Source organism: Anolis carolinensis, chromosome 6 (assembly GCF_035594765.1).
Source record: "Anolis carolinensis isolate JA03-04 chromosome 6, rAnoCar3.1.pri, whole genome shotgun sequence".
Taxonomy (NCBI): domain Eukaryota; kingdom Metazoa; phylum Chordata; class Lepidosauria; order Squamata; family Dactyloidae; genus Anolis; species Anolis carolinensis.
The window spans coordinates 20,930,096-20,952,485 of record NC_085846.1 but is presented as its reverse complement, the minus strand read 5'-3'; the positions used below and the strand labels follow the sequence as shown (position 1 = coordinate 20,952,485).

General features: G+C 38.4%; 3 protein-coding genes across 3 annotated transcripts; 2 read left to right on the top strand and 1 right to left on the bottom strand.

Moving 5' to 3' along the window:
• Positions 1-5,540: 5,540 nt before the first annotated feature.
• LOC107983223 (vomeronasal type-2 receptor 26) lies at positions 5,541-6,569 on the top strand. The gene has a single exon (XM_016995796.2). It carries the CDS (start codon positions 5,739-5,741, stop codon positions 6,567-6,569), a length of 831 nt encoding a protein of 276 aa, XP_016851285.1. The 5' UTR covers positions 5,541-5,738.
• A 96-nt stretch (positions 6,570-6,665) lies between these two features.
• LOC100552934 (vomeronasal type-2 receptor 26-like) lies at positions 6,666-9,075 on the top strand. The gene is made up of 3 exons (XM_016995797.1): positions 6,666-6,824; positions 7,148-7,274; positions 8,171-9,075. The coding sequence occupies exons 1-3, from the start codon at positions 6,666-6,668 to the stop codon at positions 9,073-9,075; spliced, it is 1,191 nt and encodes a 396-aa protein (XP_016851286.1).
• A 3,433-nt stretch (positions 9,076-12,508) lies between these two features.
• LOC100553131 (olfactory receptor 5V1-like) lies at positions 12,509-14,882 on the bottom strand. The gene has a single exon (XM_016995804.2). The coding sequence runs from the start codon at positions 14,651-14,653 to the stop codon at positions 13,706-13,708; it is 948 nt and encodes a 315-aa protein (XP_016851293.1). The 5' UTR covers positions 14,654-14,882; the 3' UTR covers positions 12,509-13,705.
• Positions 14,883-22,390: the final 7,508 nt, after the last annotated feature.

The window sequence follows — 22,390 nt, the reverse complement described above, 5'->3', positions numbered from 1 at the left end:
CTTCTTCATGGAAAAATAAGACATACCCTGAAAATAAGACCTAGAGCATCTTTGGGATCTAAAATTAATATAAGACACTGTCTTATTTTCGGGGAAACACGGTAGGTGTTTGGATAAGTATATTATGGTAAAATAAAGTTCGAACTGACCACATTGTTGTTGAGATCAATGTTTTTGTATGAGTTGTATTGTAAAGCCTTTGGAGAACCAGTATGAATGGTAAAATTCCTACTAACCAACCAGTTAATGTATTCAAGCATGTTTATTGAGGCAACAATAAAGTGTTTTACTGAGCTACAAAAATATTCTGTGTTACTGTAGTAATTGTTGTTGCTGTGTGCCTCCATGTTATTTCCGATTTATGGCGACCCTGAAAGGGAAGTGGCCAGGAGAATGCAAATTACACAAGGTCACCCAATGTGCTTCCACAACAGATTATTCCAAAAATATAACACTAAAGGTTGCCACATTTGCAATTGCAGCCCAAAAGATCAGAGCTAAGGTAGCAAAACCCATACTTGAGGTCAGAAATGGAAATGGCGATGGTTTATGATGATACAAATCAGACACCGTCATTGTTATGTTGCTGCTATCATAATTTTAAAGAGCTAGTTTTAATTTTTGAATAAGTTTTAATGTTTTTATTGGAAAGTGTTTATAAAGGTTGTATACTACTGATGTCATGGCCTATGGCTAGTACAATAAACAATTCATTCATTCATTCAACAGGTCTCTAAAGTCACACTACAATGTTTAAACCCAATATTGACTGAAATAGAAACATGGAGGTGAAAGAAAAAAAAGGCTCCACAGCAAGTCAGGAAAGAATGGAATAAAATTTCCTAAAGGAAGAAGCAGCTTCGATCTGACATAGTTTAGGAAAGGGTTGGGCAACTGTGACTGGCTAGGACAGGCATGGGCTAGGGCAGTTGTTCTCAACTTATGGGTTCCCAGGTGTTTTGGCCTACAACTCCCAGAAATCCCAGCAAGTTTATCAGCTATTAGGATTTCTGAGAGTTGAAGGTCAAAATATCTAGTGACCCACATGTTGAGAACCACTGGCCTAGGGAGATATCACCGGCCCTGCCCCCTCCCACCACATCAATCTCCATTTCCTGCCCCATGGCCCCTGTGAACTTAACAGGACATTTCACTATGTTTTAAGCCATAATACCCTTTTTGGGAGAAGACTTTTTCAACTAGAAATTACTTTTGGTTTTAAAAAAGGAAGGAAGGGAGGAAGAAAAAGAAAGAAAAGGAAAGGAAAATATGGCATTTTCTTGATTTATAATGATCCAGGGCTCTGGAATATGGTAAAAATACCCCAACATTTTTTAAAGAGCATGGCTGGGGGCGCACACAATGAAAACAGTATTTTTAACAAAGGGGGGGGGGACCTAAGCGGGGTATAAATAATAATAATAATAATAATTATAATTATTATTATTATTATTATTGGACCACCATTGGATTAAATTGCTTGCACTATTTTATGCAGAAAGTGCAAATGATGAATGTCCAATATTAGTATATTATTTAGCTATTGAACAGTTCATAAATGTTCAAGGCCCGCTCGGAGCTATGTTGTTGTCTTTGTCCTATGTTAAAAGGCATTGAATGTTTGCCTAATATGTGTAATGTGCTTCACTTTGCCCACCCTCAGTATGGCCTCAGTATGGCTTCAGAGGCTGGTCCTATTGGAACAAAAGTGGAAAAGTGGCCCGGGGCTGTGGCGCAGACGGGAGAGCAAACCAGCTGCAATTAACTGCAATCAATCACTCTGACCAGGAGGTCATGAGTTCGAGGCCCGCTCGGAGCTATGTTGTTTGTCTTTGTCCTATGTTAAAAAGGCATTGAATGTTTGCCTATATGTGTAATGTGATCCGCCCTGAGTCCCCTTCGGGGTGAGAAGGGCGGAATATAAATGCTGTAAATAAATAAATAAATATATTAATAAATAAATCTTTACTCGAGTCCTTTGATTGACTTTTGTATAGTGTATTACAGCATGCTTCTTTGTCTACTTTAGGACTACTCCTAAAGTAATTTCTTCTTTGGTTAATCTTTTATGTGAATTAGGTTTTCTGTCCCTAAATATGAAATGCTTCATTGTTTAATGTAATGTACTCTTTAAGGGGAAAAGATCTGAAGAAAAGATCATGGGAGATGAAACGCTTGTGAGCCATTTCATTGCATTGGGTTCTTCTAATCTCAGAGAATCGAAGTTCATGCCCTTCATAGTATTTTTGTGTCTATATTTTCTCACATTATCACCGTTTGCTTTTACTCTAATCTAGATAGAAATATTTCTTCAATAGAAACATATTATTCCTGGAAATATCCTATACATCAATTAGTATCCCCAACATGCTGATACATTTTTGATTGGGCATGCATTTCATTCTTCAAAAACAGAGGACTAACAACATGCTGCACATTTTCATATGACTTGTTTCCTCCAGATGGTTAACTACACAGAACCAAAGACACTGGAGAAATAATTATATTCCCTGTAATTATCCAAAAATACTGTCATTGAGATTTTTCCATGTGCAAACCAGATACAAAACAAAACAGTCAATCAACCAATTTCAGATCTTGATAAAAGCCTACATAAGTTATGAAATCTGCTATGAATAGCATTTCCACCATTGGAAATTGGGTTGAGGAAAATTATTGCTAGGTGAGTGAATAATATCTCAGATCAATATGAAGAGCAGAAATATGTTTTTCTTCTCCAATATTCATTGGCTCCAACCATATCATATGCCTTCTTTGGTGGACATGAATGAAATTTGCAGTAGATTAGAAAGATATGATATGCTTTTCTTGCTGCTCTTGCTTGTTTCTTGCTTTCAGATAATCAGCCCAACACCCAAGGGAAACTGGAAAGAAAAAGCAAACAGATATAAAGATGGCTATTTTAAGCCAGGGGACTATGTTATTGGTGCAATTTTATCTTTGCTCACTATTGGGCTTCCTGAAGAATTCTTCAATACTTTCCCCATGAGTTATACTGAATATCCCTTTAAGTAAGTCCATATAGAATGTGGCCATTTATATTCTATATTTGAGAAGTAATGGGCAATGTATCTAGATGCTTTTATATTTAATTTGTAAATGCATTTTGAATGTTTTGCATACATTTCAAATAGAATTTATCAAATGCAGAATTGAGGAAAGTGTGCAAAAGTTTGAAGTTATATAAATATAGTCAAAGAAAAATTGGCAATGTAAGGAGTCACGAAAAAGTGCAATGGCAAGAGCAATTATTACATTTTCAGCATAGTTTCCATGTTATATGTTCCATGTTTATAGTTACATAAAAAAATCATTTTTCCTGAACATGGGATAGTATAGGACTGTTTTCAGCGCTATGAGTTATGATTCATATTTTCATTTGCTTTTTAGTAATCATGGTTTGCTTCCCATCAGAGATAAAAATCAATAATATTTTTAAAGTGATTAAAACATTTTAAACCCTGATGAGAAAATTCCTGCTCTGAAAATGAAGAGAAATAAATTAGACTGTACTATTTCCAATTTAGGGTTGTAAGTAAGAACAGCCAGCATGCCTTGGCTTTCATTTTTGCTGTAGAAGAGATAAACAATCACCCAGACATCTTATCCAATATCTCACTGGGCTTCCACATCTGCGACAACTTCTTTGAACCAAGATTCAGCTACGGAATCACCCTGTCCCTTTTTTCAGCACAAAAAGAAAACATTCCTAATTACAGATGCGGAAGACCATACAAGATTCCTGCCGTTGTTGGAGCACTCAGCTCTGAAACCTCTACTCAGGTGGCCACTATTTCAGGTCTCTACAAAGTGTCCCAGGTAGGTGTAGAAGATAAATGATAACATACAGCTTAGCTATAGAAAAAAATCAATCAAATGCCATTGTGTGGGCTGGGTCTTCCATGAGCAAATATAGTGCAATGAAATGACTGGTAACTGTAACTTATATAACTCAGTTATCAAAGTGGATGTGTTCCTAGGCTTTCCTTCTTTAACAGGAAATTTTGGTATCAGATACAGAAGAAAACATGGGAAAAAATAAGAGTAGAGTGTTGTACCATGAAAGCGAATAGCTCAACACATCTCAACATTTTTGAAAATCCAAAATTAAGAATATGCCCACATGAATGGAAAGAAATGTAAGAAGTCAAGAAAAAACTTGTACAAGGAAGCAACAAAAGGTTAAACCTCTTTATGAGCTCTTGAAAGTTTGTTCCAAATGCATCAAAGAATAACTTTTTGTTTTGCAACCAGCTTCCAGTTGTATTGTGGTTTTACACTTTTTTTCAACATGTTGGGAATAGCTGATGAAACAGACTTCTCTGCTGCTTCTTTTATCTGTGTTTTTCTGTTCAGTAAGGGAATCTGGAAGCAGTTGCTGGTTATTGTGCCTGTGGTGGGCAGGAGAACACAGTTACAGAATCCCATTCTTTTCCAGCCAATTTTTTATTGTTTACTGTAATGCCCTGCTGCATACCAACATTGAATGTCTGTGTTTGTAGAATCCTTCTTCGTCATCTTTCCAATACTGGTGTTGTTAAAAAAAACCTTTTAGGTTGTTTTACTCCAAGGGAAGAGTGAGTTGCTTCAGGTACCAACCTATCTGTTCTAGAGTACAGTAAACCTGAAGGTGGGCATTAGAATCAATGGGGCAGTGGTACTCTACCTCAGGCAATAAAGGTTTTGGGATAAGCTCTGGACATGTTACTAAGTGCAAAGATGTGAAAGTTTGCTGGAAACAGCATTTTTCCAGTCTTTTTTTCATCTTTAGAGAAGCCTATTTTCAGAACCAGAGATAGCAACTAGCACTTGGACAGGGACCTTCATTTGTGTTTCAAGTGAACCTAGCAAACTGTTACATTGTAGGGACAACAGAGGGTGCATCTACACTGTGGAATTATTGCAATTTAACACCATTGTGACTGTCAAGGCTTAATGCTATAGAATCATAGGAATTGTAGTTTTATAGGCTCTTTAGTGTTCTCTGTAAAATTGTGCTGGAGCCTCACAAAACTGCAACTTCCAGGATCCCACAGCATTGAACCAGGGGCAGTCAAAGAGGTATCAAACTGCATTAATTCTATAGTGTAAATCAGCGGTTCTCAACCTGTGGGTCCCCAGGTGTTTTGTCCTTCAACTCTCAGAAGTCTAAACAGCTAGTAAACTGGTTGGGATTTCTGGCAGTTGTAAGCCAAAACACCTGGGGACCCACAGGTTGAGAACCACTGGTGTAGATGCACCTGGAGAATTGTATTTATTAGAGACTTAGGCTGGATCACCACTGCCATACAATTCCGTTTCTGAATCCAGATTATATTTTTGAATGGTTTATATGACAGTGTAGATGGGGCCTAAGACATATCATTTGGCATGCACTTTCTTGGATTCCCATCTACTTAACAAAATGAAAGTATGGTTGAAGTGTGGTTTGTTATCCTAGATGATGGCAAAAAACACTTTGTTATTTAGGCTGTAATCAATTAATATGGTTATTTCCCTGAAAATTAGACTTTTTGATTCATTTTAAAGTACTAGTGGAAATAATGTCAGGCCACTACAGATTAAAGTGGCATTGATTTTGTTCTGTTTAAAGGGGGGGAATGCTTTTTATCTTTTGAAGTTGGCTACAAAATTCACTCTGTTATTTTTTCCAGCTGATTTGTGGCTCAATCCATTCAGCAAGGACTAATAAGATTCATTATCCCTTTTCCTATCAAATGGTCCCAAATGAAGCTGCTCAGTATGATGGGATAGTGCAGCTGCTAAGCTATTTCAGCTGGACATGGGTTGGCCTCATTGTTTCAGATGACAACCAAGGGGAAGAGTTTGTGCAAAGCCTAAAATCAGTTCTCAGTAGAAACAGCATCTGTGTGGCTTTTACTGAAAAGGCTCCGTTTTTCTTTCCACAGACTGTTAATGGATTAACATACTATGAATTCAGTAGTGTCACTGTTTTGAAAAACCTTATTTTTACAAAAGCCAATGTGATTGTTGCATATGGGGTTACATCTTTAATGATTGGGTTAAACATACTGCTACGCAGCTATGAACAATCCACAAGGAAATCCACAGAGAAGGTTTGGGTCACAACAGCACAGTGGGATTTCAGCTCAAAAGTTTTCCTGAATGACTGGCATGTCAAACACTTCCATGGTTCCTTGTCTTTCACAGTCCACAAAAACAATGTGCCAAGATTTAAGACTTTTCTCCAGGAATTTAACCCTTACCAGCATCGTGATAGTAATTTCTTCCAATACTTCTGGCATGATGCATTTGATTGTATAAGCCCTAATTTCTACAAGAACACACAGAACTTCAAAATTTGTACAGGGGAGGAAAAGCTGGAGAGTCTTCCTCAGACTGTATTTGAAATGAACATGTCTGGTGACAGTTATAGTATCTATAATGCTGTTTATGCCTTGGCCTATGCTTTGGATAACCTTTATTCATCAGAAAATCCAAAACCGAGTCATCATCCACTACAGTCATGGAAGGTAATGTATGGACAAAATTGGTTAACTATTTTATACCTTAATCACTTTTGGTAAATAATAAAGATCCCTCTTCCCAACTAGCTTCACTGGTTTTTGAGAAAAATCAATTTCAACAACAGTGCTGGGGAGGAGGTGTTTTTCAATGACAATATGGAATTGTCCACTGGATATGACCTAGTGAACTGGGTTGTTTTCCCAAATAAATCCTTTATGAAAGTGAGCATTGGAGCAATAGATTCCAAGACTTCCTCAGACCAAAGGTTTACTATTAAGAAAGATGCCATTACATGGCCTAATATCTTCAACCAGGTGGGTTTTCCAAGTTTTGAACATTTCACTGCAGCTTTAAAAATCATCGGAGAAATCTCATTTCACAGGAGCGTTTTTGGTAATCACATTTGGATGACTCTATGAGAATTATATCTTTCCCCCTAGATATCAACAAAAACATTGGGATGGGAGGAGAAGGAAGATCATGTATTCTTATTTGTTTAAATTAGAATTAAATAGAAAACCATCCGAGTCATTATAGTGCTGCATTACTGGAAATGTAATAGAAAACTTCAGGTTATGTTTAATAAAATCAATGTATTCAATTAAACCGACATGACATTTCTTCCATTTATGATTAGACAGTGCCTGAATCGACTTGTACTGAGAGATGCCATCCAGGGTACTACATGAAGATTCTTGAAGGACAACCATCTTGCTGCTATCATTGCTTAGGTTGCCCAGAAGGGACAATTTCAAACCAAACTAGTAAGTTATTCCAGGATTAATGAAAATAAAATAGAACTTTGAAAATAAATATTAGAATGAAATTTTGATTAAAATTTGTTAAAAACCAGCTTGGTGTACTATTGTCAATTATAGATCAGATAATGTAATTTTTCATCATAGTATCATTGCTTGTCCCACAGCCCAAATGTCAAAAACAGCCTTCCCCTTCACTTTTAAATCAATAAACCTCCTGAACAAATAAGCAGCTTTGGACAAATAGGTTGCTTGGTACTGGCATTCAATAAGGACCACAGTGAGTCTTCATGACTGCTAGACAACTGGGATAATAGTGAACTGTCATGGTGGTGAAGTGCACTACTAGGATTCCAGTCAATGTACTAAAGTAAAATGCATGGAGAGGAGGATATAGTTTTTTAAATGAATTAATTCAGCATATATAACCATACATACATTTTTGAATAGCGACCTAAGTCTTCATTTCCTTCTATGTTAATATCATGTTAGACACAAAACTTTTGTGTAATACAATGTTGTATAGTTGTAATTTTAATACTAGTTGTGAAGCTTAATGCAATTCATCAACCACACAACCTCGTCTCCCAAGTGTTTGATGCATTTCTTTGTTCAGTTCAGTGTTTCTAAAATCTAAGTAAACAAATATATATGTCTACTTGTTTGTCTTGCCAATGTATAAAGCAGGGCTTCTCAACCACAGGTCCCTGAGATCTGAGACAGGTCTTTAGGGGTTTCATGAGAGATTGTGATCATGGTATTTTTTAAAACTATAGATGGAATCATTTTTATGAAATGGTTCTTTGAGGCCTGGAAATTATTTTAAGGCTTCCTCGGGGTTAAAAAGTTCGAGAAAACCTGATACAGATACTATTGCACAGGAAGATCTTCTACTTTTTCAGATGCACATCATTGTTACAAATGTCCAGAAGAGGAGTGTCCAAACAAGAAACGAAACAGATGTGTTCCCAAAGTCATCACTTTTCTTACTTATGATGGACCTTTGGGGATCTGTCTGGTGTCTGCTGCAGTTTTCTTGTCTCTACTCACAGCCTCAGTATTTGGTATATTTATTAGACACCGGAATACACCAATTGTCAAAGCGACAAATCGAGACCTTACTTATCGTCTGCTAATTTCAATTTTCCTCTGCTTCCTTTGCTCCTTGATATTCATTGGACAACCTAGCACGGTGACTTGCCTTCTTAGACAGGTTGCTTTTGGCAACATCTTTACTTTTGCACTTTCTTGTGTTTTGGCCAAAACAATAACTGTGGTCATAGCATTCATAGCTACAAATCCTGGGGGGAAAATAATTAAATGGGTTGGCAAAAAATTATCCAACTACATTATCTTTTTTTGTTCTGCTATCCAAGCTGGAATTTGTGCCATCTGGCTAGGCACCTCTCCTCCTTTCCCAGATAAAGTCTCACAATCTGCAGAAATTGTAGCTCAATGTAATGAGGGCTCATCTACTATGTTCTACATTGTCCTAGGGTACCTGGGCTTTCTGGCCAGTGTTAGTTTCACCCTAGCCTATCTAACAAGGAAACTACCTGACACATTCAATGAAGCCAAATTTATCACCTTCAGTATGCTAGTGTTTTGTAGTGTCTGGATATCCTTTATTCCAACCTATTTGAGTACCAAAGGCAAGTACATGGTAGCTGTGGAAATCTTCTCTATTTTGGCCTCGGGTGTTGGATTACTGAGTTTTATTTTTGCTCCTAAAGTGTACATTATTCTGCTGAAACCAAACATGAACATAAAGGACCACTTGTTTAAGAAAGGGAAGTCAATAAAATAACTTTCTGAACATACAATGTAATCTCATAATGATACATGGACATATGGCCCATGTGGTCTCTTCCAACTCTATTATTCTATGATTCTATAAATGCTGTACATTGAAGGCAAGGACTGAAATAGACCATGTGATGTATTTGTAGAAATGCATTACTCGTCAATGCATATATCTGAAATTATGCATTATGAATGAGATTTGTGAGCAAGTTGTAGTGCTGTAAAGTTATTGGAGTAAACACACATTCATGCAAATATATTTTTCATGTGATATTGCCTTGTTCATTTGCCTATTTGAATCATATGTAATATCTGTATTTTAACATTGATATATGAATAAACTGTTGCCCACAGAACAGCAACTTCTCTCCCTTCTTTTTGGCTCTCAAGCAAGCAAACAAGTTATAAATAAAGTTTAATTGCTTATTATAGTTGTATGCAACTTTAAATAATAAAAATATAAACAATTTACAGTGTAAAATGAGACAAGTTTTATTTGTATAATTATCAAAATATAACTATAATGTAAATGCAAACTGATTTTTAAAGTGTATTTAAAACAGAATATAGTCTTTGTACATTCCCTCCTTCAGATTTTCAGGTCTACTTTTGAAGATGTGATTATTTGCAGAGCAGATCTCATTAATACAGTCTCTCTAAGAATGCCTAGGTCTTCTAGTGGATGCTGGAGGTCTAGATGATCATAGGGAGATGTTTTCTCAGGTTAAAATGACTGATATTCCAAAATATAACGAGCTCATTTAAGACACCCTTCTGTCTGTACCACCACCTACTCTGGCAACATGGCCATGTGCTTTGGTTATGGGCATTCAGTCTTGTTCAATATCTATATCAGTCTGCTGAGAGAGATCATTTGGAGTTTTGAGTTTGAGTGCAATGAGTATGCTTGTGATTGTCAGCTTTATTTTTCTTTTCAGTGGATTTAGAGGCAGCTAAGTTTGGGAAAGCACTGGGGAGGCTTTCTTTCTTGTTCCCACCAAGTGTTTTTGACAGGATGGTGGGACAGAGAGAAGGACTGCTTCAGAAGATCTTGGAGTTCTCATCATAAAGGGATATATTGGAGTACGATTCAAAGACAAAGCTATGTTAGTGCTTCCAGATGGGGCTTAAACTGCCTTTGACGTGGGTTTAAGTCTCCACACCTTGCACAAAACAACTGGGCTTTTCCGGTTGGTGTTGCCATGCTAACTTCTGTGTTGGCATGGTGCATCCGAATCCCCTTACTGAAAAAAACACTTAAAATAAGAAGAAACTTACTGGGTGCCATGAGGCCTCTTCAGCAGGCCTCCCAGTGCATTGAAATGATGTGCCAGGAGGCGGATAGGGCAGGAGAGAATTGGCTCATGGCACATCATTTCTATGCACCAGGAGGCTTGCCAGAGAGGTCTCATAGTACTCTGTAAGTTTCCTTTTATGGGCTTTTTAGGAGGGTTGGGGAGGGGGTGGGTGCCTTTGTCACTTCTCCTGCCTCATGGAGCCCGAAGAAGCGAATTGGACTGTGGGAAATGACTCCTCAACAGTCCCCGGACTACTTGGGGGTGTCTCCACAGGGCCCATACCCATTAGACCCAAGCCTTTCAGGAAGACCCAATTTCTAATGGGTTATCTAAATAATTCAGTACAAAGCAGGGTTTACCTGCTATGTCCCAATTTAATCATCTTTTACCTGTGGCATCGTTTGAACGCCTCAGGTAAAAGTCTGACAGGGCCTGCATTTTGGGTCCCATCTGGAAGGGCATGGGAATATCAGTATGCAAGGAATCTTGTAGAACTTTAGAGACTACCTGAAGAATTATATTGGTGGCATTAACAGCCATTCATAATTGCCATTTTCTGGCAATTGCCACTACTGAGGCTCTAGTTTAAAATGGGAGATCTACTGTGCGAGTGTTGGAGAATCTAATATTTCATGCTCTTTCTCTACTTCAAAACCAGCTTTAATAAGCTGTGGCTGCATTTACAAAGGAAAACAAAGAGATGCCCATATTTCCCCCCAGTGGGGTAAAACAGATAAAACTATTTTACTGGCAAAAGAGGATTAAGGACTGAGCATTTCTTCTAATGTGTGAACTTATACTAGTCTCCTCCTCCTAATTGAAACCTTAGGTGACACAGTTTGGACAACTCTGGGAAGAGGAGGTTATAGTAATATTATATGCAACAGAATTGTCTTTTGTTTTGAATTCAAATATGAATGTTACATCCAATATCTGTCTTACCTGCGGCATACACATTGAAATGCATGGAACTTAAACTAGACATGGCTAATCCAGTCCTGTAGCCTCCCTGAAATATTTCAGGTTAAAAAAAGCTGGTTTACTTATGAATCAGTTAACCAATTAAAATTCATGAGAAAATAAGGTTTATTTTAACCTAAAACATTTGGGAGGGGTGTTGTCCCAAAAATTGCATATATTAAAATACACATTAAATTCAGACTAGTTGTAGATCTAGACCAGAGGTTCTCATTTTTTAAGCAGAGCTTCAGTTCACAGTCCTTTAGATATTTGAGGGCTGGACAATAGTTTGAAAAAAAATTAATTGATTCTTATGCACACTGCACATATCTTACTTGTGGTGCCAAAACACACACGAAAGAACAATGCAATGTTTAAAATGAAGAGCAATTTTAATGTACCAGTATTTAAATGGGAAGTGTGGTCTGCTTTTGGCTGATGAGATAGTCAAGTTAATTAGGATTGTTGTTGTTGTGTGCCTTCAAGTCATTTCAGACTTAGGATGACCCTAATTCTAAAATTTAGGAAGAGGGCTGGGTAAATGATTTTGGAGGGTTGCATCTGGCCCTCAGGCCTTAGTTTTGGGACCCCTGATCTAGACTAACTGTACAATCCCCCGCACACATCCCCAAAGAAGCAGATATTGTGGAATTTCATTCAGCTGTGCGGAAGGGGCCTAGGCTTCCCAAATTATATGAGATCGGGTGCCTTTAAAGTATTAAAGACCTCGCGAGAAGAGCTAGGCCTCAGATGAGGCCTTCCGCGTTCGCTGAGGGGGGAAGCGGCGGCGGGGACCATTGCCTCCATCCACGGCAAACGCGGAAGGCCTTGCGAGAAGAGCTAGGCCTCAGTTGAGGCCTTTGCCTCAGAGGTAGGTGATGGTCCTTGCCGCCCTCGCCCCCGATTCCACCGCCGCCAATGAAGGACGTATGTGTGGGGCCTTGGGGGTGGGGGGGCGCAATTTTGGGGGGGGGAGCGAGGCCACTAGGTTCGCTTACAAGGCAAAATTACCTAGGGCCGCCCCTGATCCCCCCTCCCATATGTACCTGCACAAGCATTAAGAACTGTTGGGGAGGCCCTCCTCATGGTGCTGCCACCTTCACAAGCATGGTTAGTGTGGACAAGGGAGAGGGCCTTCTTGGTGGTGGCCCTCCCAGATTTGGAACACCCTCCCCAGGGAGATTAGGCAGGCCCCCACCCTGTCCTCCTTCCGGAGGTAATTGAAGACTTGGATGTTTAGACAAGCCTTTGAGAATGTCTAGCCCAATTATGATACAACGCATCACTTTCATCCCATGCCCCTGTTCCTTAGCTACAACTTGCATTATCCCTTTCCTTTCTTATTGTTTAGAGATGGCCATGTTTTTATGACAGTTGACACTATAGGTTATTGGGTACTGTTCTGAGTTGAAATTGTTTTAATACTACTGGTTTTATGTTGTATTGTACTGTGTGTTTATTTTATGCGTTGTTTTAGGCACTTTGTGCCAAATGTAAGCCGCCCTCAGTCCCTTTGGGGAGATGGAGTCAGGTTACAAAAATAAAGTTGTTGTTGTTGATGTGACCAACACTGAGGATAGTGCGAGTGGTTGCATCAGGGCCAGGTAGAACTTTTCCCCTTTGCATTTGCTCCACATTTTTTTGCCAACCCCACATTGCTTCTGTTCGATGTAGAAATTGGCTTGAGGTGATGTCACTTAAATAGGTTGTCACTGACATGTAAAAATTTTAATTGGATTTGTAGACACCAAGACATTCCCTTTGTGTGTTAAGGGTAGGCTTCTGGAAGTCACTTTCTTGGTTCTATGCTTGGGGAACTGGGAAAGGGGCAACCCTGTGGTTTAGGAGGAAGTACCCTCTTAAGACTGGCTAGGGCGAGGAACCAAAACAGTTTGCATTGCCTTCAAGTTTGATGTGCTGGCACAGGGTGATCTGTGGAGATAGTCAAAGAACTGATATCCCTTGACTATACCCATTAGTTAACCCCTTTTCTGCAGGTTGCAGAAGTTTAATGAATAAATAAGTTAAATAATTGCCCTTTTATACTGTATTTTGTTGTCTGGCCTCTTTATTTTGCAATGTGGTTTCCAATATTGCCACTTTCCAAGCTGGTCTTATGAGTAACATAGTTTATTCTCATAATAATTATGTTATCAACTTCATAATATTTCATTTGTGATATTGCCATTGTGTTCATGTCAGTCAGACTATTGTCTGCTTTGGTTGGTGAAGATGGTGGTTGCTAAGGAACAGTAGAGCCATGTGTGTAAGATTAAAGGAGGAATATAAATTTAACAACCCAATAAATACATAAATTTCCAACAGTATGAACATTACTTGATTCATCACATCCCATTTCTTCATTTTCTCTTTTCCTTAAAACAATGTCAAAATCTTATTTTTAACTAGCTTCTTTATAGCTTTCTTCACTTCTTTGTTTTTTAGGCTATATATAATGGCATTTAACATCGGGGTTAGAATGCTGTACTGAACTGACACAAGCTTATCTACTGTTTCTGAATAACTTGATGCTGGTCGCATGTACCGAATGAATGCAGTCCCACAAAACAAAAGCACCACCATGAGATGGGAAGTACAAGTAGAGAATGCCTTCTGCCTTCCATCAGCAGATTGTATCTTGAGAACGGTGCTAATAATACGAACGTAAGAAGCTATAATCAGAAGGAGGGAGGCAAACCCTAGTGCCATGCTGAAAGTGAGAATCACCATTTCATTGGCAAAAGTACTTGTGCAAGATAACTGCAGTAGCAAAGGTAATTCACAGCTGAAATGATTGATGCTGCCACGATTACGGAAATGTAAGCCAGTTAGAAAGAGAGTATTTACAAGGGAGTCCACAAAGCCTGATATCCATGCACCTAGCACCATTTGGGAGCAAGCTTGGCGACTGATAATGGTGCTGTATCTTAGTGGGTGACATATAGCAGCATAGCGATCATATGCCATTGCTGAGAGTAAGAAGATCTCTGTCCCAACCATGAAAATAAAGAAAAAGATTTGTGCAATGCAGCTACTGAGAGAAATTGTCTTTTCTGTAGCCAAAAGATTTTCAAGCATTTTGGGAACTGTCACAGAGGAAAAGCAAATATCAATTAATGATAAGTTGGTAAGAAAGAAATACATAGGTGTGTGCAGCTGTGGATCAGCCTTTATCACCAACATAATGAGCACATTTCCTGACAGAGTTATTATGTATATTAGTAAGAAAATCAAAAATAGGAAAATCTGGAGCGTTGCATCATCAGTAAAGCCCAATAAAAGAAACTTTACCGTCGCTGTTTGGTTTTCCATTGCACTATTCATGACAGGTCTCTTATCTAGAAAACAAGTGGATGAAAAGAAGATGAAGAATTCGGTTCAATAATAAACATAAAAGGGAGACAAACAGAACAATTGGCATGAGAGACTTGGATATGTTGATGTGACTGCATAAGCCATCAAGCTCCTTGTACCTATTTTTTCTGAATAACAACCTTTTTGTTCACATCCAAGCATTACACACACATTTATGTCAACTGAAACATATCTCTACTCACATAGAAATTGGTTCATTTGGGGATAAATATATTAGAAACTCATTGATCGTTGCAATAACCAAACAATGGAAAATAAACCACTAGTTTATGAAATGCAGCTAGAGATGCTCTAATATCCTTGGGCGAAGTCTATATTATGTGAGTAGAAGTCAACTCACCTGAAAAGTCCTTTTTCTCATCTTCTTCTCTCTGAAAGCCCCGTGTGTTCCCCGAAAGCCTGCTTCACAATTTCTTCCACCCACAAGCAGATTTTCTGATGGTGCAGGAAGCTATGGGATAAAGTTAATAGTAATGATGCAGATATATTATTTCCAAGATGACAATAGTGTTTCTCTGAATAATGAGTTCCATATCAGGAAACAGGTAGACTTTTAGGCTGATTCAGCTGGGCTCTTCCCTTATTTTTAAGTGCAAATCATATTTAGGTTTAGGCTACTTTTCCAGTCAATGTCGACTGGCAGCAAAACCCAGATAGCTAGTAGGATTTATCACCAGAATACAATGGAACCTTGTGCACATAAGTCCTATACATATCTGAATAATCCCAATTTTTACTGAAAGAAATTAAGATCTCAAAACAGCATACTGGGAAATTACTATGCTTCACTGCAATTTGTATCTCCAGTATGAAAATGACCAATACTGAACTTTTCTTACTCAGATTTCCATAATTTGCTCAAAATGACTCTCCACAAGATTACTGGCTTTTTCCTTTTGAAGCTAAGCACAGTCCCAATAAACAAAGGACTGATGGATAGAAAAATGCAGTTAACCCACCAGATGCTTTTTATTTTTTGAGCTCATACAATGACAGTACGTATTGTAGTTTTGCTTAACTAAACAATTTGTGCGGGGAAATCATTTTTGCAAATGTGAAGAACTCTTATAGAAAAAGACAGAGCTATATTATACTTCAGAGAAGGAAAGCAATTGTGCAATTTTCTCTTAAAAGTTAAATTAAATTCTTACATTTGAAAAAAATCCTACATCAGTGATCTTACAACATCTATGCATCTTGTATATTTGCAATAATGTAGTTAAGTGCGAGTTGTGTTACACCTTTCTCCTACTGAGTAACAATATTGTACAAACAATTTTGTATTTGTAAATTTAATTGCTGTTTTAGGTAGTACCCTCAGGACATTGACAAATAGCTACACCCCATCCAAGCATGTACAGCTGCATATGCAGCTGTTAGACTTGCAGAACAATAAACTGAATACAGATTTAATGTCAATGCCAAAAAGAACAACCTTATCTGTAAGGAAGCTTACAAGTGCATAATACAGACATCTAGTATATATTTATTAGATTAAAATTAATCAAAGCTACTCACCTAACACAGAGAGCTCTTTTTTCTGTCTCACATTCATATTTATGACAAAAAAATCACTTTCATTAAAAGAATGGAATAGACCAAAATCGTTTTAGCTCATTTCAGATCTTTTCTTCACATTTGAATAAACATGGGTCTAAATAACACAAGTATGGATTCTACATCTTTGTCAGGGCTATCACTTCTTTTCAAATTGAATGGAAATATCAAAATAAAGAAATACATTCAACGGTTTTAAAAATGTTATGTTCAGACTCAGGTAAGGCTTACTGCATTTGCACAGAGAGAATCAGAGACATAAGAACTCCACAATTTGGTAGGTGGGAATGAAGCAATATTAACATATCCCATCTTGAGAATTCATTTCCCTGGAAATTAATTTATGTGAACCTGTGAGAATACATACATTTTGGGAATATCGTAATACTCTTGAGATGTGTTCCTGAATGGTAAAATATATAGAAATTTTATATTATAGTCAGCTTGTCTAATTCCTAGAAGGGTTTTATCTAGTAATTATAGTAGTGTGTATGAAGTATATTCATTTTAACCCATTTTGGATGTCTAACTAAATAATCACACAATCATCTCTGTATATATAGGTCTTCACCAAGCTGCTGGTGATGGTGTTGGTGTTGGTTTTGTTGTTATTCAGGGGAATCCAACTGTTCCATTATCTCCATCACACAAAGAGAGGGTTTAGCAGTAAGGTTCAGTTTTTCAAAGCTCTGATAAAAATTTTTCACGGTTCAGAGAGACATTTAGATAGAAGTGGGCATCTTTGAGATTCTGCTAGAATTAAAGAAGATATCCACCTCTGTCTAGAAAGGAAGAGAATAGCTTACTTTAATGTCAAAATTCAAACTGATGGACTAAAATTTAAACCAGTCAGAACAAAACACATAGATGTCAGCAGGATGTGTGCCAAACATATGTTGATAACAGCTAAATTTGTTAAATATATTTGTAAATTGATAAACAGGTATTTCTGTGGATGATCAAATAGTGAGTCATTTAAGATTTGAGAAATGGATGCCAAGAGGCAAGAGGCAATCATAGATGTTAAGAATCTAAACGAGGCATGGGCAAACTTCGGCCGGTAGTCTTTTAGGAATTGTGGGAGTTGAAGTCCAAAATACCTGGAGGGCCAAAGATTGTCTATGCCTGAGCTAAACCCTAGTATGAAAGCTTGATTTCTCTCTCTGTTAGATTATGGGCCCCACAACCTCCTTGATTGCATCACACCTTATATTAGAACTTTCCTTAGTTCATATGAAAGAGGAGGGAGTGGGCACAGAAAACATCACCTTACTTTTTTTAGAGGACATTTGGCTCTATTAATTTGACTTAAATGCACAAATAGAGCAAACATATTCATTTTGTGAGATAAATTCAGATATGTTCATAGAATCATAGAATCATAGAATAATAGAGTTGGAAGAGACCTCATGAGCCATCTAGTTCAACCCCCTGCCAAGAAGCAGGAAATCGCATTCAAAGCACCCCCGACAGATGGCCATCCAGCCTCTGCTTAAAAGTCTCCAAGGAAGGAGTCTCCACCACAGTCCGAGGCAGAGAGTTTCACTGCCGAACAGCTCTCACGGTGAGGAAGTTCTTCCTGATGTTCAGGTGGAATCTCCTTTCCTGTAGTTTGAAGCCATTGTTCCACATCCTAGTCTGCAGGGCGGCAGAAAACAAGCTCGCTCCCTCCTCCCTATGACTTCCCCTCATGTATTTGTACATGGCTATCATGTCTCCTCTCAGCCTTCTCTTCTGCAGGCTAAACATGCCCAGTTCTTTAAGCCACTCCTCATAGGGCTTGTTCTCCAGACCCTTGATCAACAACAACAATTTATTGATTAGCCAGTTGGCCTTATCAAGGACAGACAATACAAAAACAACATACAACATACATCTGGTTCACTTAAAATAAAATACAGATATACAGGTGTCTGCCTGCTTGGTGCCAATGTAGTTTAGCTAAAGATCTATGCATCAACTATCCTCATCTCCCCTGCACTGCACCCCAATCTGATCTATGTACTCTGATCTCCTTTTAGCAGCTTTAAACAAATACAAGGCCACTTTTGTTGTCAGAGTGAGGTTATAACCGGCCAACAAAAATGAAGTTGTGGCCTCAATAACCCAGCTTGTTTTATTTAGACCCTTGATCATTTTAGTTGCCCTCCTCTGGACACCTTTCAGCTTGTCAACATCTCCCTTCATTTGTGGTGCCCAGAATTGGACACAGTATTCCAGGTGTGGTCTGACCAAGGCAGAATAGAGGGGGAGCATGACTTCTCTGGATCTAGACGCTATACTCCTATTGCTGCAGGCCAGAATCCTGTTGGCTTTCTTAGCAGCCGCACCACATTGTTGGCTCATGTTTAACTTGTTGTCTACGAGGACTCCAAGGTCTTTTTCACACATACTGCTATCGAGCCAGGCGTCCCCCATTCTGTATCTTTGTATTTCATTTTTTCTGCCAAAGTGAAGTATCTTGCATTTGTCCCTTTGAACTTCATTTTGTTAGTTTCGGCCCATCTCACTAGTCTGTCAAGATCGTTTTGGATTCTGGTCCTGTCTTCTGGAGTGTTAGCTATCCCTCCCAGTTTGGTGTCGTCTGTAAACTTAATGATTGTGCCTTCTAACCCTTTGTCTAAGTCGTTAATAAAGATGTTGAACAGAACCGGGCCCAGGACGGAGCCCTGTGGCACTCCACTTGTCACTTCTTTCCATGATGAAGACAATGCATAGGTGAGCACCCTTTGAGTTTGTTCACTTAACCAATTACAGATCCACCTAACTGTAGTTTTATCTAGCCCACATTTTACTAGTTTGTTTGCCAGAAGGTCATGGGTGACTTTGTTAAAGGCCCTACTGAAATCCAGATACGCTACTTCCACAGCATTACCTGTATCGACCCAGCTTGTGACTCTATCGAAAAAAGATATCAGATTAGTCTGGCATAACTTGTTTTTGATAAATCCGTGTTGACTATTAGCAATGACTGCATTTGTGTTCTAAGTGTTCGCAAGCCACTTCCTTAACTATCTTTTCCAGAATCTTGCCTGGTATCGATGTGTGGCTGACTGGACGGTAATTATTTGAGTTGTCCTTTTTTTCCCTTCTTGAAGATAGGGACCACATTCGCCCTCCTCCAATCTGCTGGGACTTCTCCTGTTCTCCAAAAGCTCTCAAAGATTATTGCCAGTGGTTCTGAAATAACTTTTGCTAGTTCCTTCAATACTCTTGGATGTAGTTGATCTGGCCCTGGGGACTTGAATTCATTTAGAGCAGCCAGGTGTTCCTGGACAACTTGTTTCTCTATTTTGGGTTGGATTTCCCCTAATCCTTTGTTCATTCTATGTTGCTGAGGTTGAAGACAGCTTTCTTTTTGTGAGAAGACAGAGGCAAAGAAGGCGTTAAATAGTTCTGCCTTTTCCCTGTCCCCTGTCACCATCACCCCATCTTCTCCTCGCAGAGGCCCTATCGCCTCCTTGTTCTTCTTTTTTCTACTGACGTAAGCAAAAAAGGCCTTTTTATTGTTTTTAATGTCTCTGGCAAGCCTGAGCTCGTTTTGCGCTTTAGCCTTGAGAACTTTTTCCCTACAGGAGTTGGCTATTTGTTTGAATTCTTCTTTGGTGATTTCTCCCCTTTTCCACTTCTTGTGCATGTCTCTTTTGAGTCTCTTTGGACATCCATTCTGGCTTCTTCACACTTGTCTTATTTTTTTTTCTTTGTTGGCACTGTTTGCAATTGCGCCTTAAGTATTTCACTTTTGAAAAACTCCCATCCATCCTTAACTCTCTTGTCTTTTAGTATTGGAGTCCATGGAATGCCGCTCAGTATTTCCTTCATTTTTTGGAAGTCAGCTCTCTTGAAGTCCAGAATGCATGTTTGACTTGTCTTAGTTTCAGCCTTCCTTTGTATGGCGAACTGCAGGAGCACATTGTCATTTGCCTCTAAGGTTCCAACCACTTCGATTGCATTGATCAGGTCTTCCACATTTGTTAAGATGAGATCAAGAGTAGCTGATCCCCTTGTTGCCTCTTCTATCTTCTGGACCATAAAATTGTCTGCAAGGCAAACGAGGAATTTGTTGGACTTTGTACTCTCAGCCAAATTTGTTTTCCAGCAGATATCGGGATAGTTGAAATCGCCCATGACTACAATATCTCTTCTTTGTGCCTGTTTCATCAACTTTTGACAGAAGCCTTAATTAAGTCCTTCATCCTGGCTCGGAGGTCTGTAGTAGACACCCACAACAAGATCTTTTTGAGTCACAGTTCCCTTGATTCTTATCCAGATGCTTTCAAGCTGGTTTCCCGGATTGCAGTCTTGCATGTCTTCTGCAGCGTAACTCCTTTTGACATATAAAACTACTCCCCCTCCTCTCCCCTTTGTTCTATTTCTGTGAAAGAGGTTATAGTCCTCAATGTCTACATTCCAGTGATGGGAGTCATCCCACCAGGTTTCAGTGATGCCTATGACATCATAAGTGTGGTGTTGTGCTAAAAGTTGGAGTTTGTCTTGCTTATTCCCCATGCTCTGTGCATTAGTGTAAAGACATGTAAGCCCCTGTGACCTTCCCCGGAACTGTTTATTTGGGATCATTACATTCTTGGTACCTGGACCTTGCTGTGTTTGTGCAGTCCTCCATTTATCCTTTTTGCAGTTCTCCATGTTTGTGGGTAAAAACCTGTTCGCAAGGCTGTTGTACCCCTCCCCTAGTGGATCTAGTTTAAAGTGTGCCTGATGAGGTTTGTGAGTCTGTGTGCAAAAAGGTGTTTTCCTACTTATGTGAGATGCACCCCATCACTTGCCAGTAGGCCATCCTCCTGGAATGCTTCAGTTGAAATGCTTCATAAATGCGTCAGTTGAAGTTCATATTCACTCCATTTAGATGAATATGAATTTCAGCTGAAAAATAAAGCCCAAAAATCCACAATGTGATATAGGTGAATTACTTGTGTTGGTGGAATGTCTCCACAGTGCATTTTAAAGAAATCCTTTAGGACCATGGAAAAGTTTCTTCTGAGACTTATTCCTTAAATCACACTTCTGTGTGTAAACAAACCTAAATGCAGCATCATTCAATTAACTAAAGCACTTAATTTGCTCTTTGTTAATCCTAATTATAATTCTGTTTCATCATCTCTTTTCTTCAGCCTCATATCTAGAGAGCCCTCATACTGAAAGTCTGACTTGTCATTAAGGGCACTATGGGCAGCCTATCAATGCTGTAAGTAGAATCGAGGACAGTGGAGTCCTTGAAATATCTCTCTATATCTGCTGACATATGGCTGTCTCTCAGAACTGGAAAACATTTTCAATTTATCAACAGCAATTTATCATCCATTCTTCATCAGGGAAATTTAAACATTTTTAAATGGTGAGTATACATCTTTTGTAGTAATATGAATAGTATCTGTGCAATTTTTAGTAAACTTTATTTACAGCTAAACCAGGCAGGTCATTTAAACTATCATAATTCTAAAGTTCATTCATTTCAAATGGCTCATATCTATCTCTCTATCTCTCTATGTATCATCTATCACATGAATTCTGGCAAGACACAGGGTCAATATGCTGTGTACTTGCTCAGCCTTTATGTTACCACTCATAGATGAAATTGTGGTATTCACAGTCAAGAGTGTGTACAAGAACATGTGAGTATATATGACATGTGAATTTTAGAGATAGAATGCTTGTACCTGTCAAAGTTTATCCATTTTGATAGTAATTTTTTAAGCTGCTTGTATTTTAATATAAATATTTACCAACAATTTGTTTAAGAAGGAGCAGGTTGATATATGGAAGAATTGGGCTCCATAAGTTAATGAAGGTGGTTACATTAATATACTGAAAATACATTAAGCATACAACTGATATATATACAATGATAATTTTTCCTTAAAATGTCACATGAATAATTGCATTTCTTTCTGTGTAATATATCACCTGCTTAACTTACATGACTTCATGTAATTGTGTACTAGAAAACAGGAAAGGGAACAGGCTTCACTGTTTCGAACTGGACTTAAACTGGTTAAATGATGAAGGGAAAGAATATAATAGCACTCTTAAGACTTTCAAACTTTACTTATAGCAATGTAGCACTTCACCATTTTATTCATTTTGCAGGCACAGCAAGTAGATGAGCTT

Bases quoted from the DNA above. Each gene is read 5' to 3' on its own strand.
- LOC100553131 (XM_016995804.2), bottom strand. From the start codon at position 14,653: ATGAATAGTGCAATGGAAAACCAAACAGCGACGGTAAAGTTTCTTTTA.
- LOC107983223 (XM_016995796.2), top strand. From the start codon at position 5,739: ATGGTCCCAAATGAAGCTGCTCAGTATGATGGGATAGTGCAGCTGCTA.
- LOC100552934 (XM_016995797.1), top strand. From the start codon at position 6,666: ATGGAATTGTCCACTGGATATGACCTAGTGAACTGGGTTGTTTTCCCA. The intron at 6,825-7,147 runs GTGGGTTTTCCA...ATTTATGATTAG, and splicing joins GGCCTAATATCTTCAACCAG to ACAGTGCCTGAATCGACTTG. The intron at 7,275-8,170 runs GTAAGTTATTCC...CTACTTTTTCAG, and splicing joins GACAATTTCAAACCAAACTA to ATGCACATCATTGTTACAAA.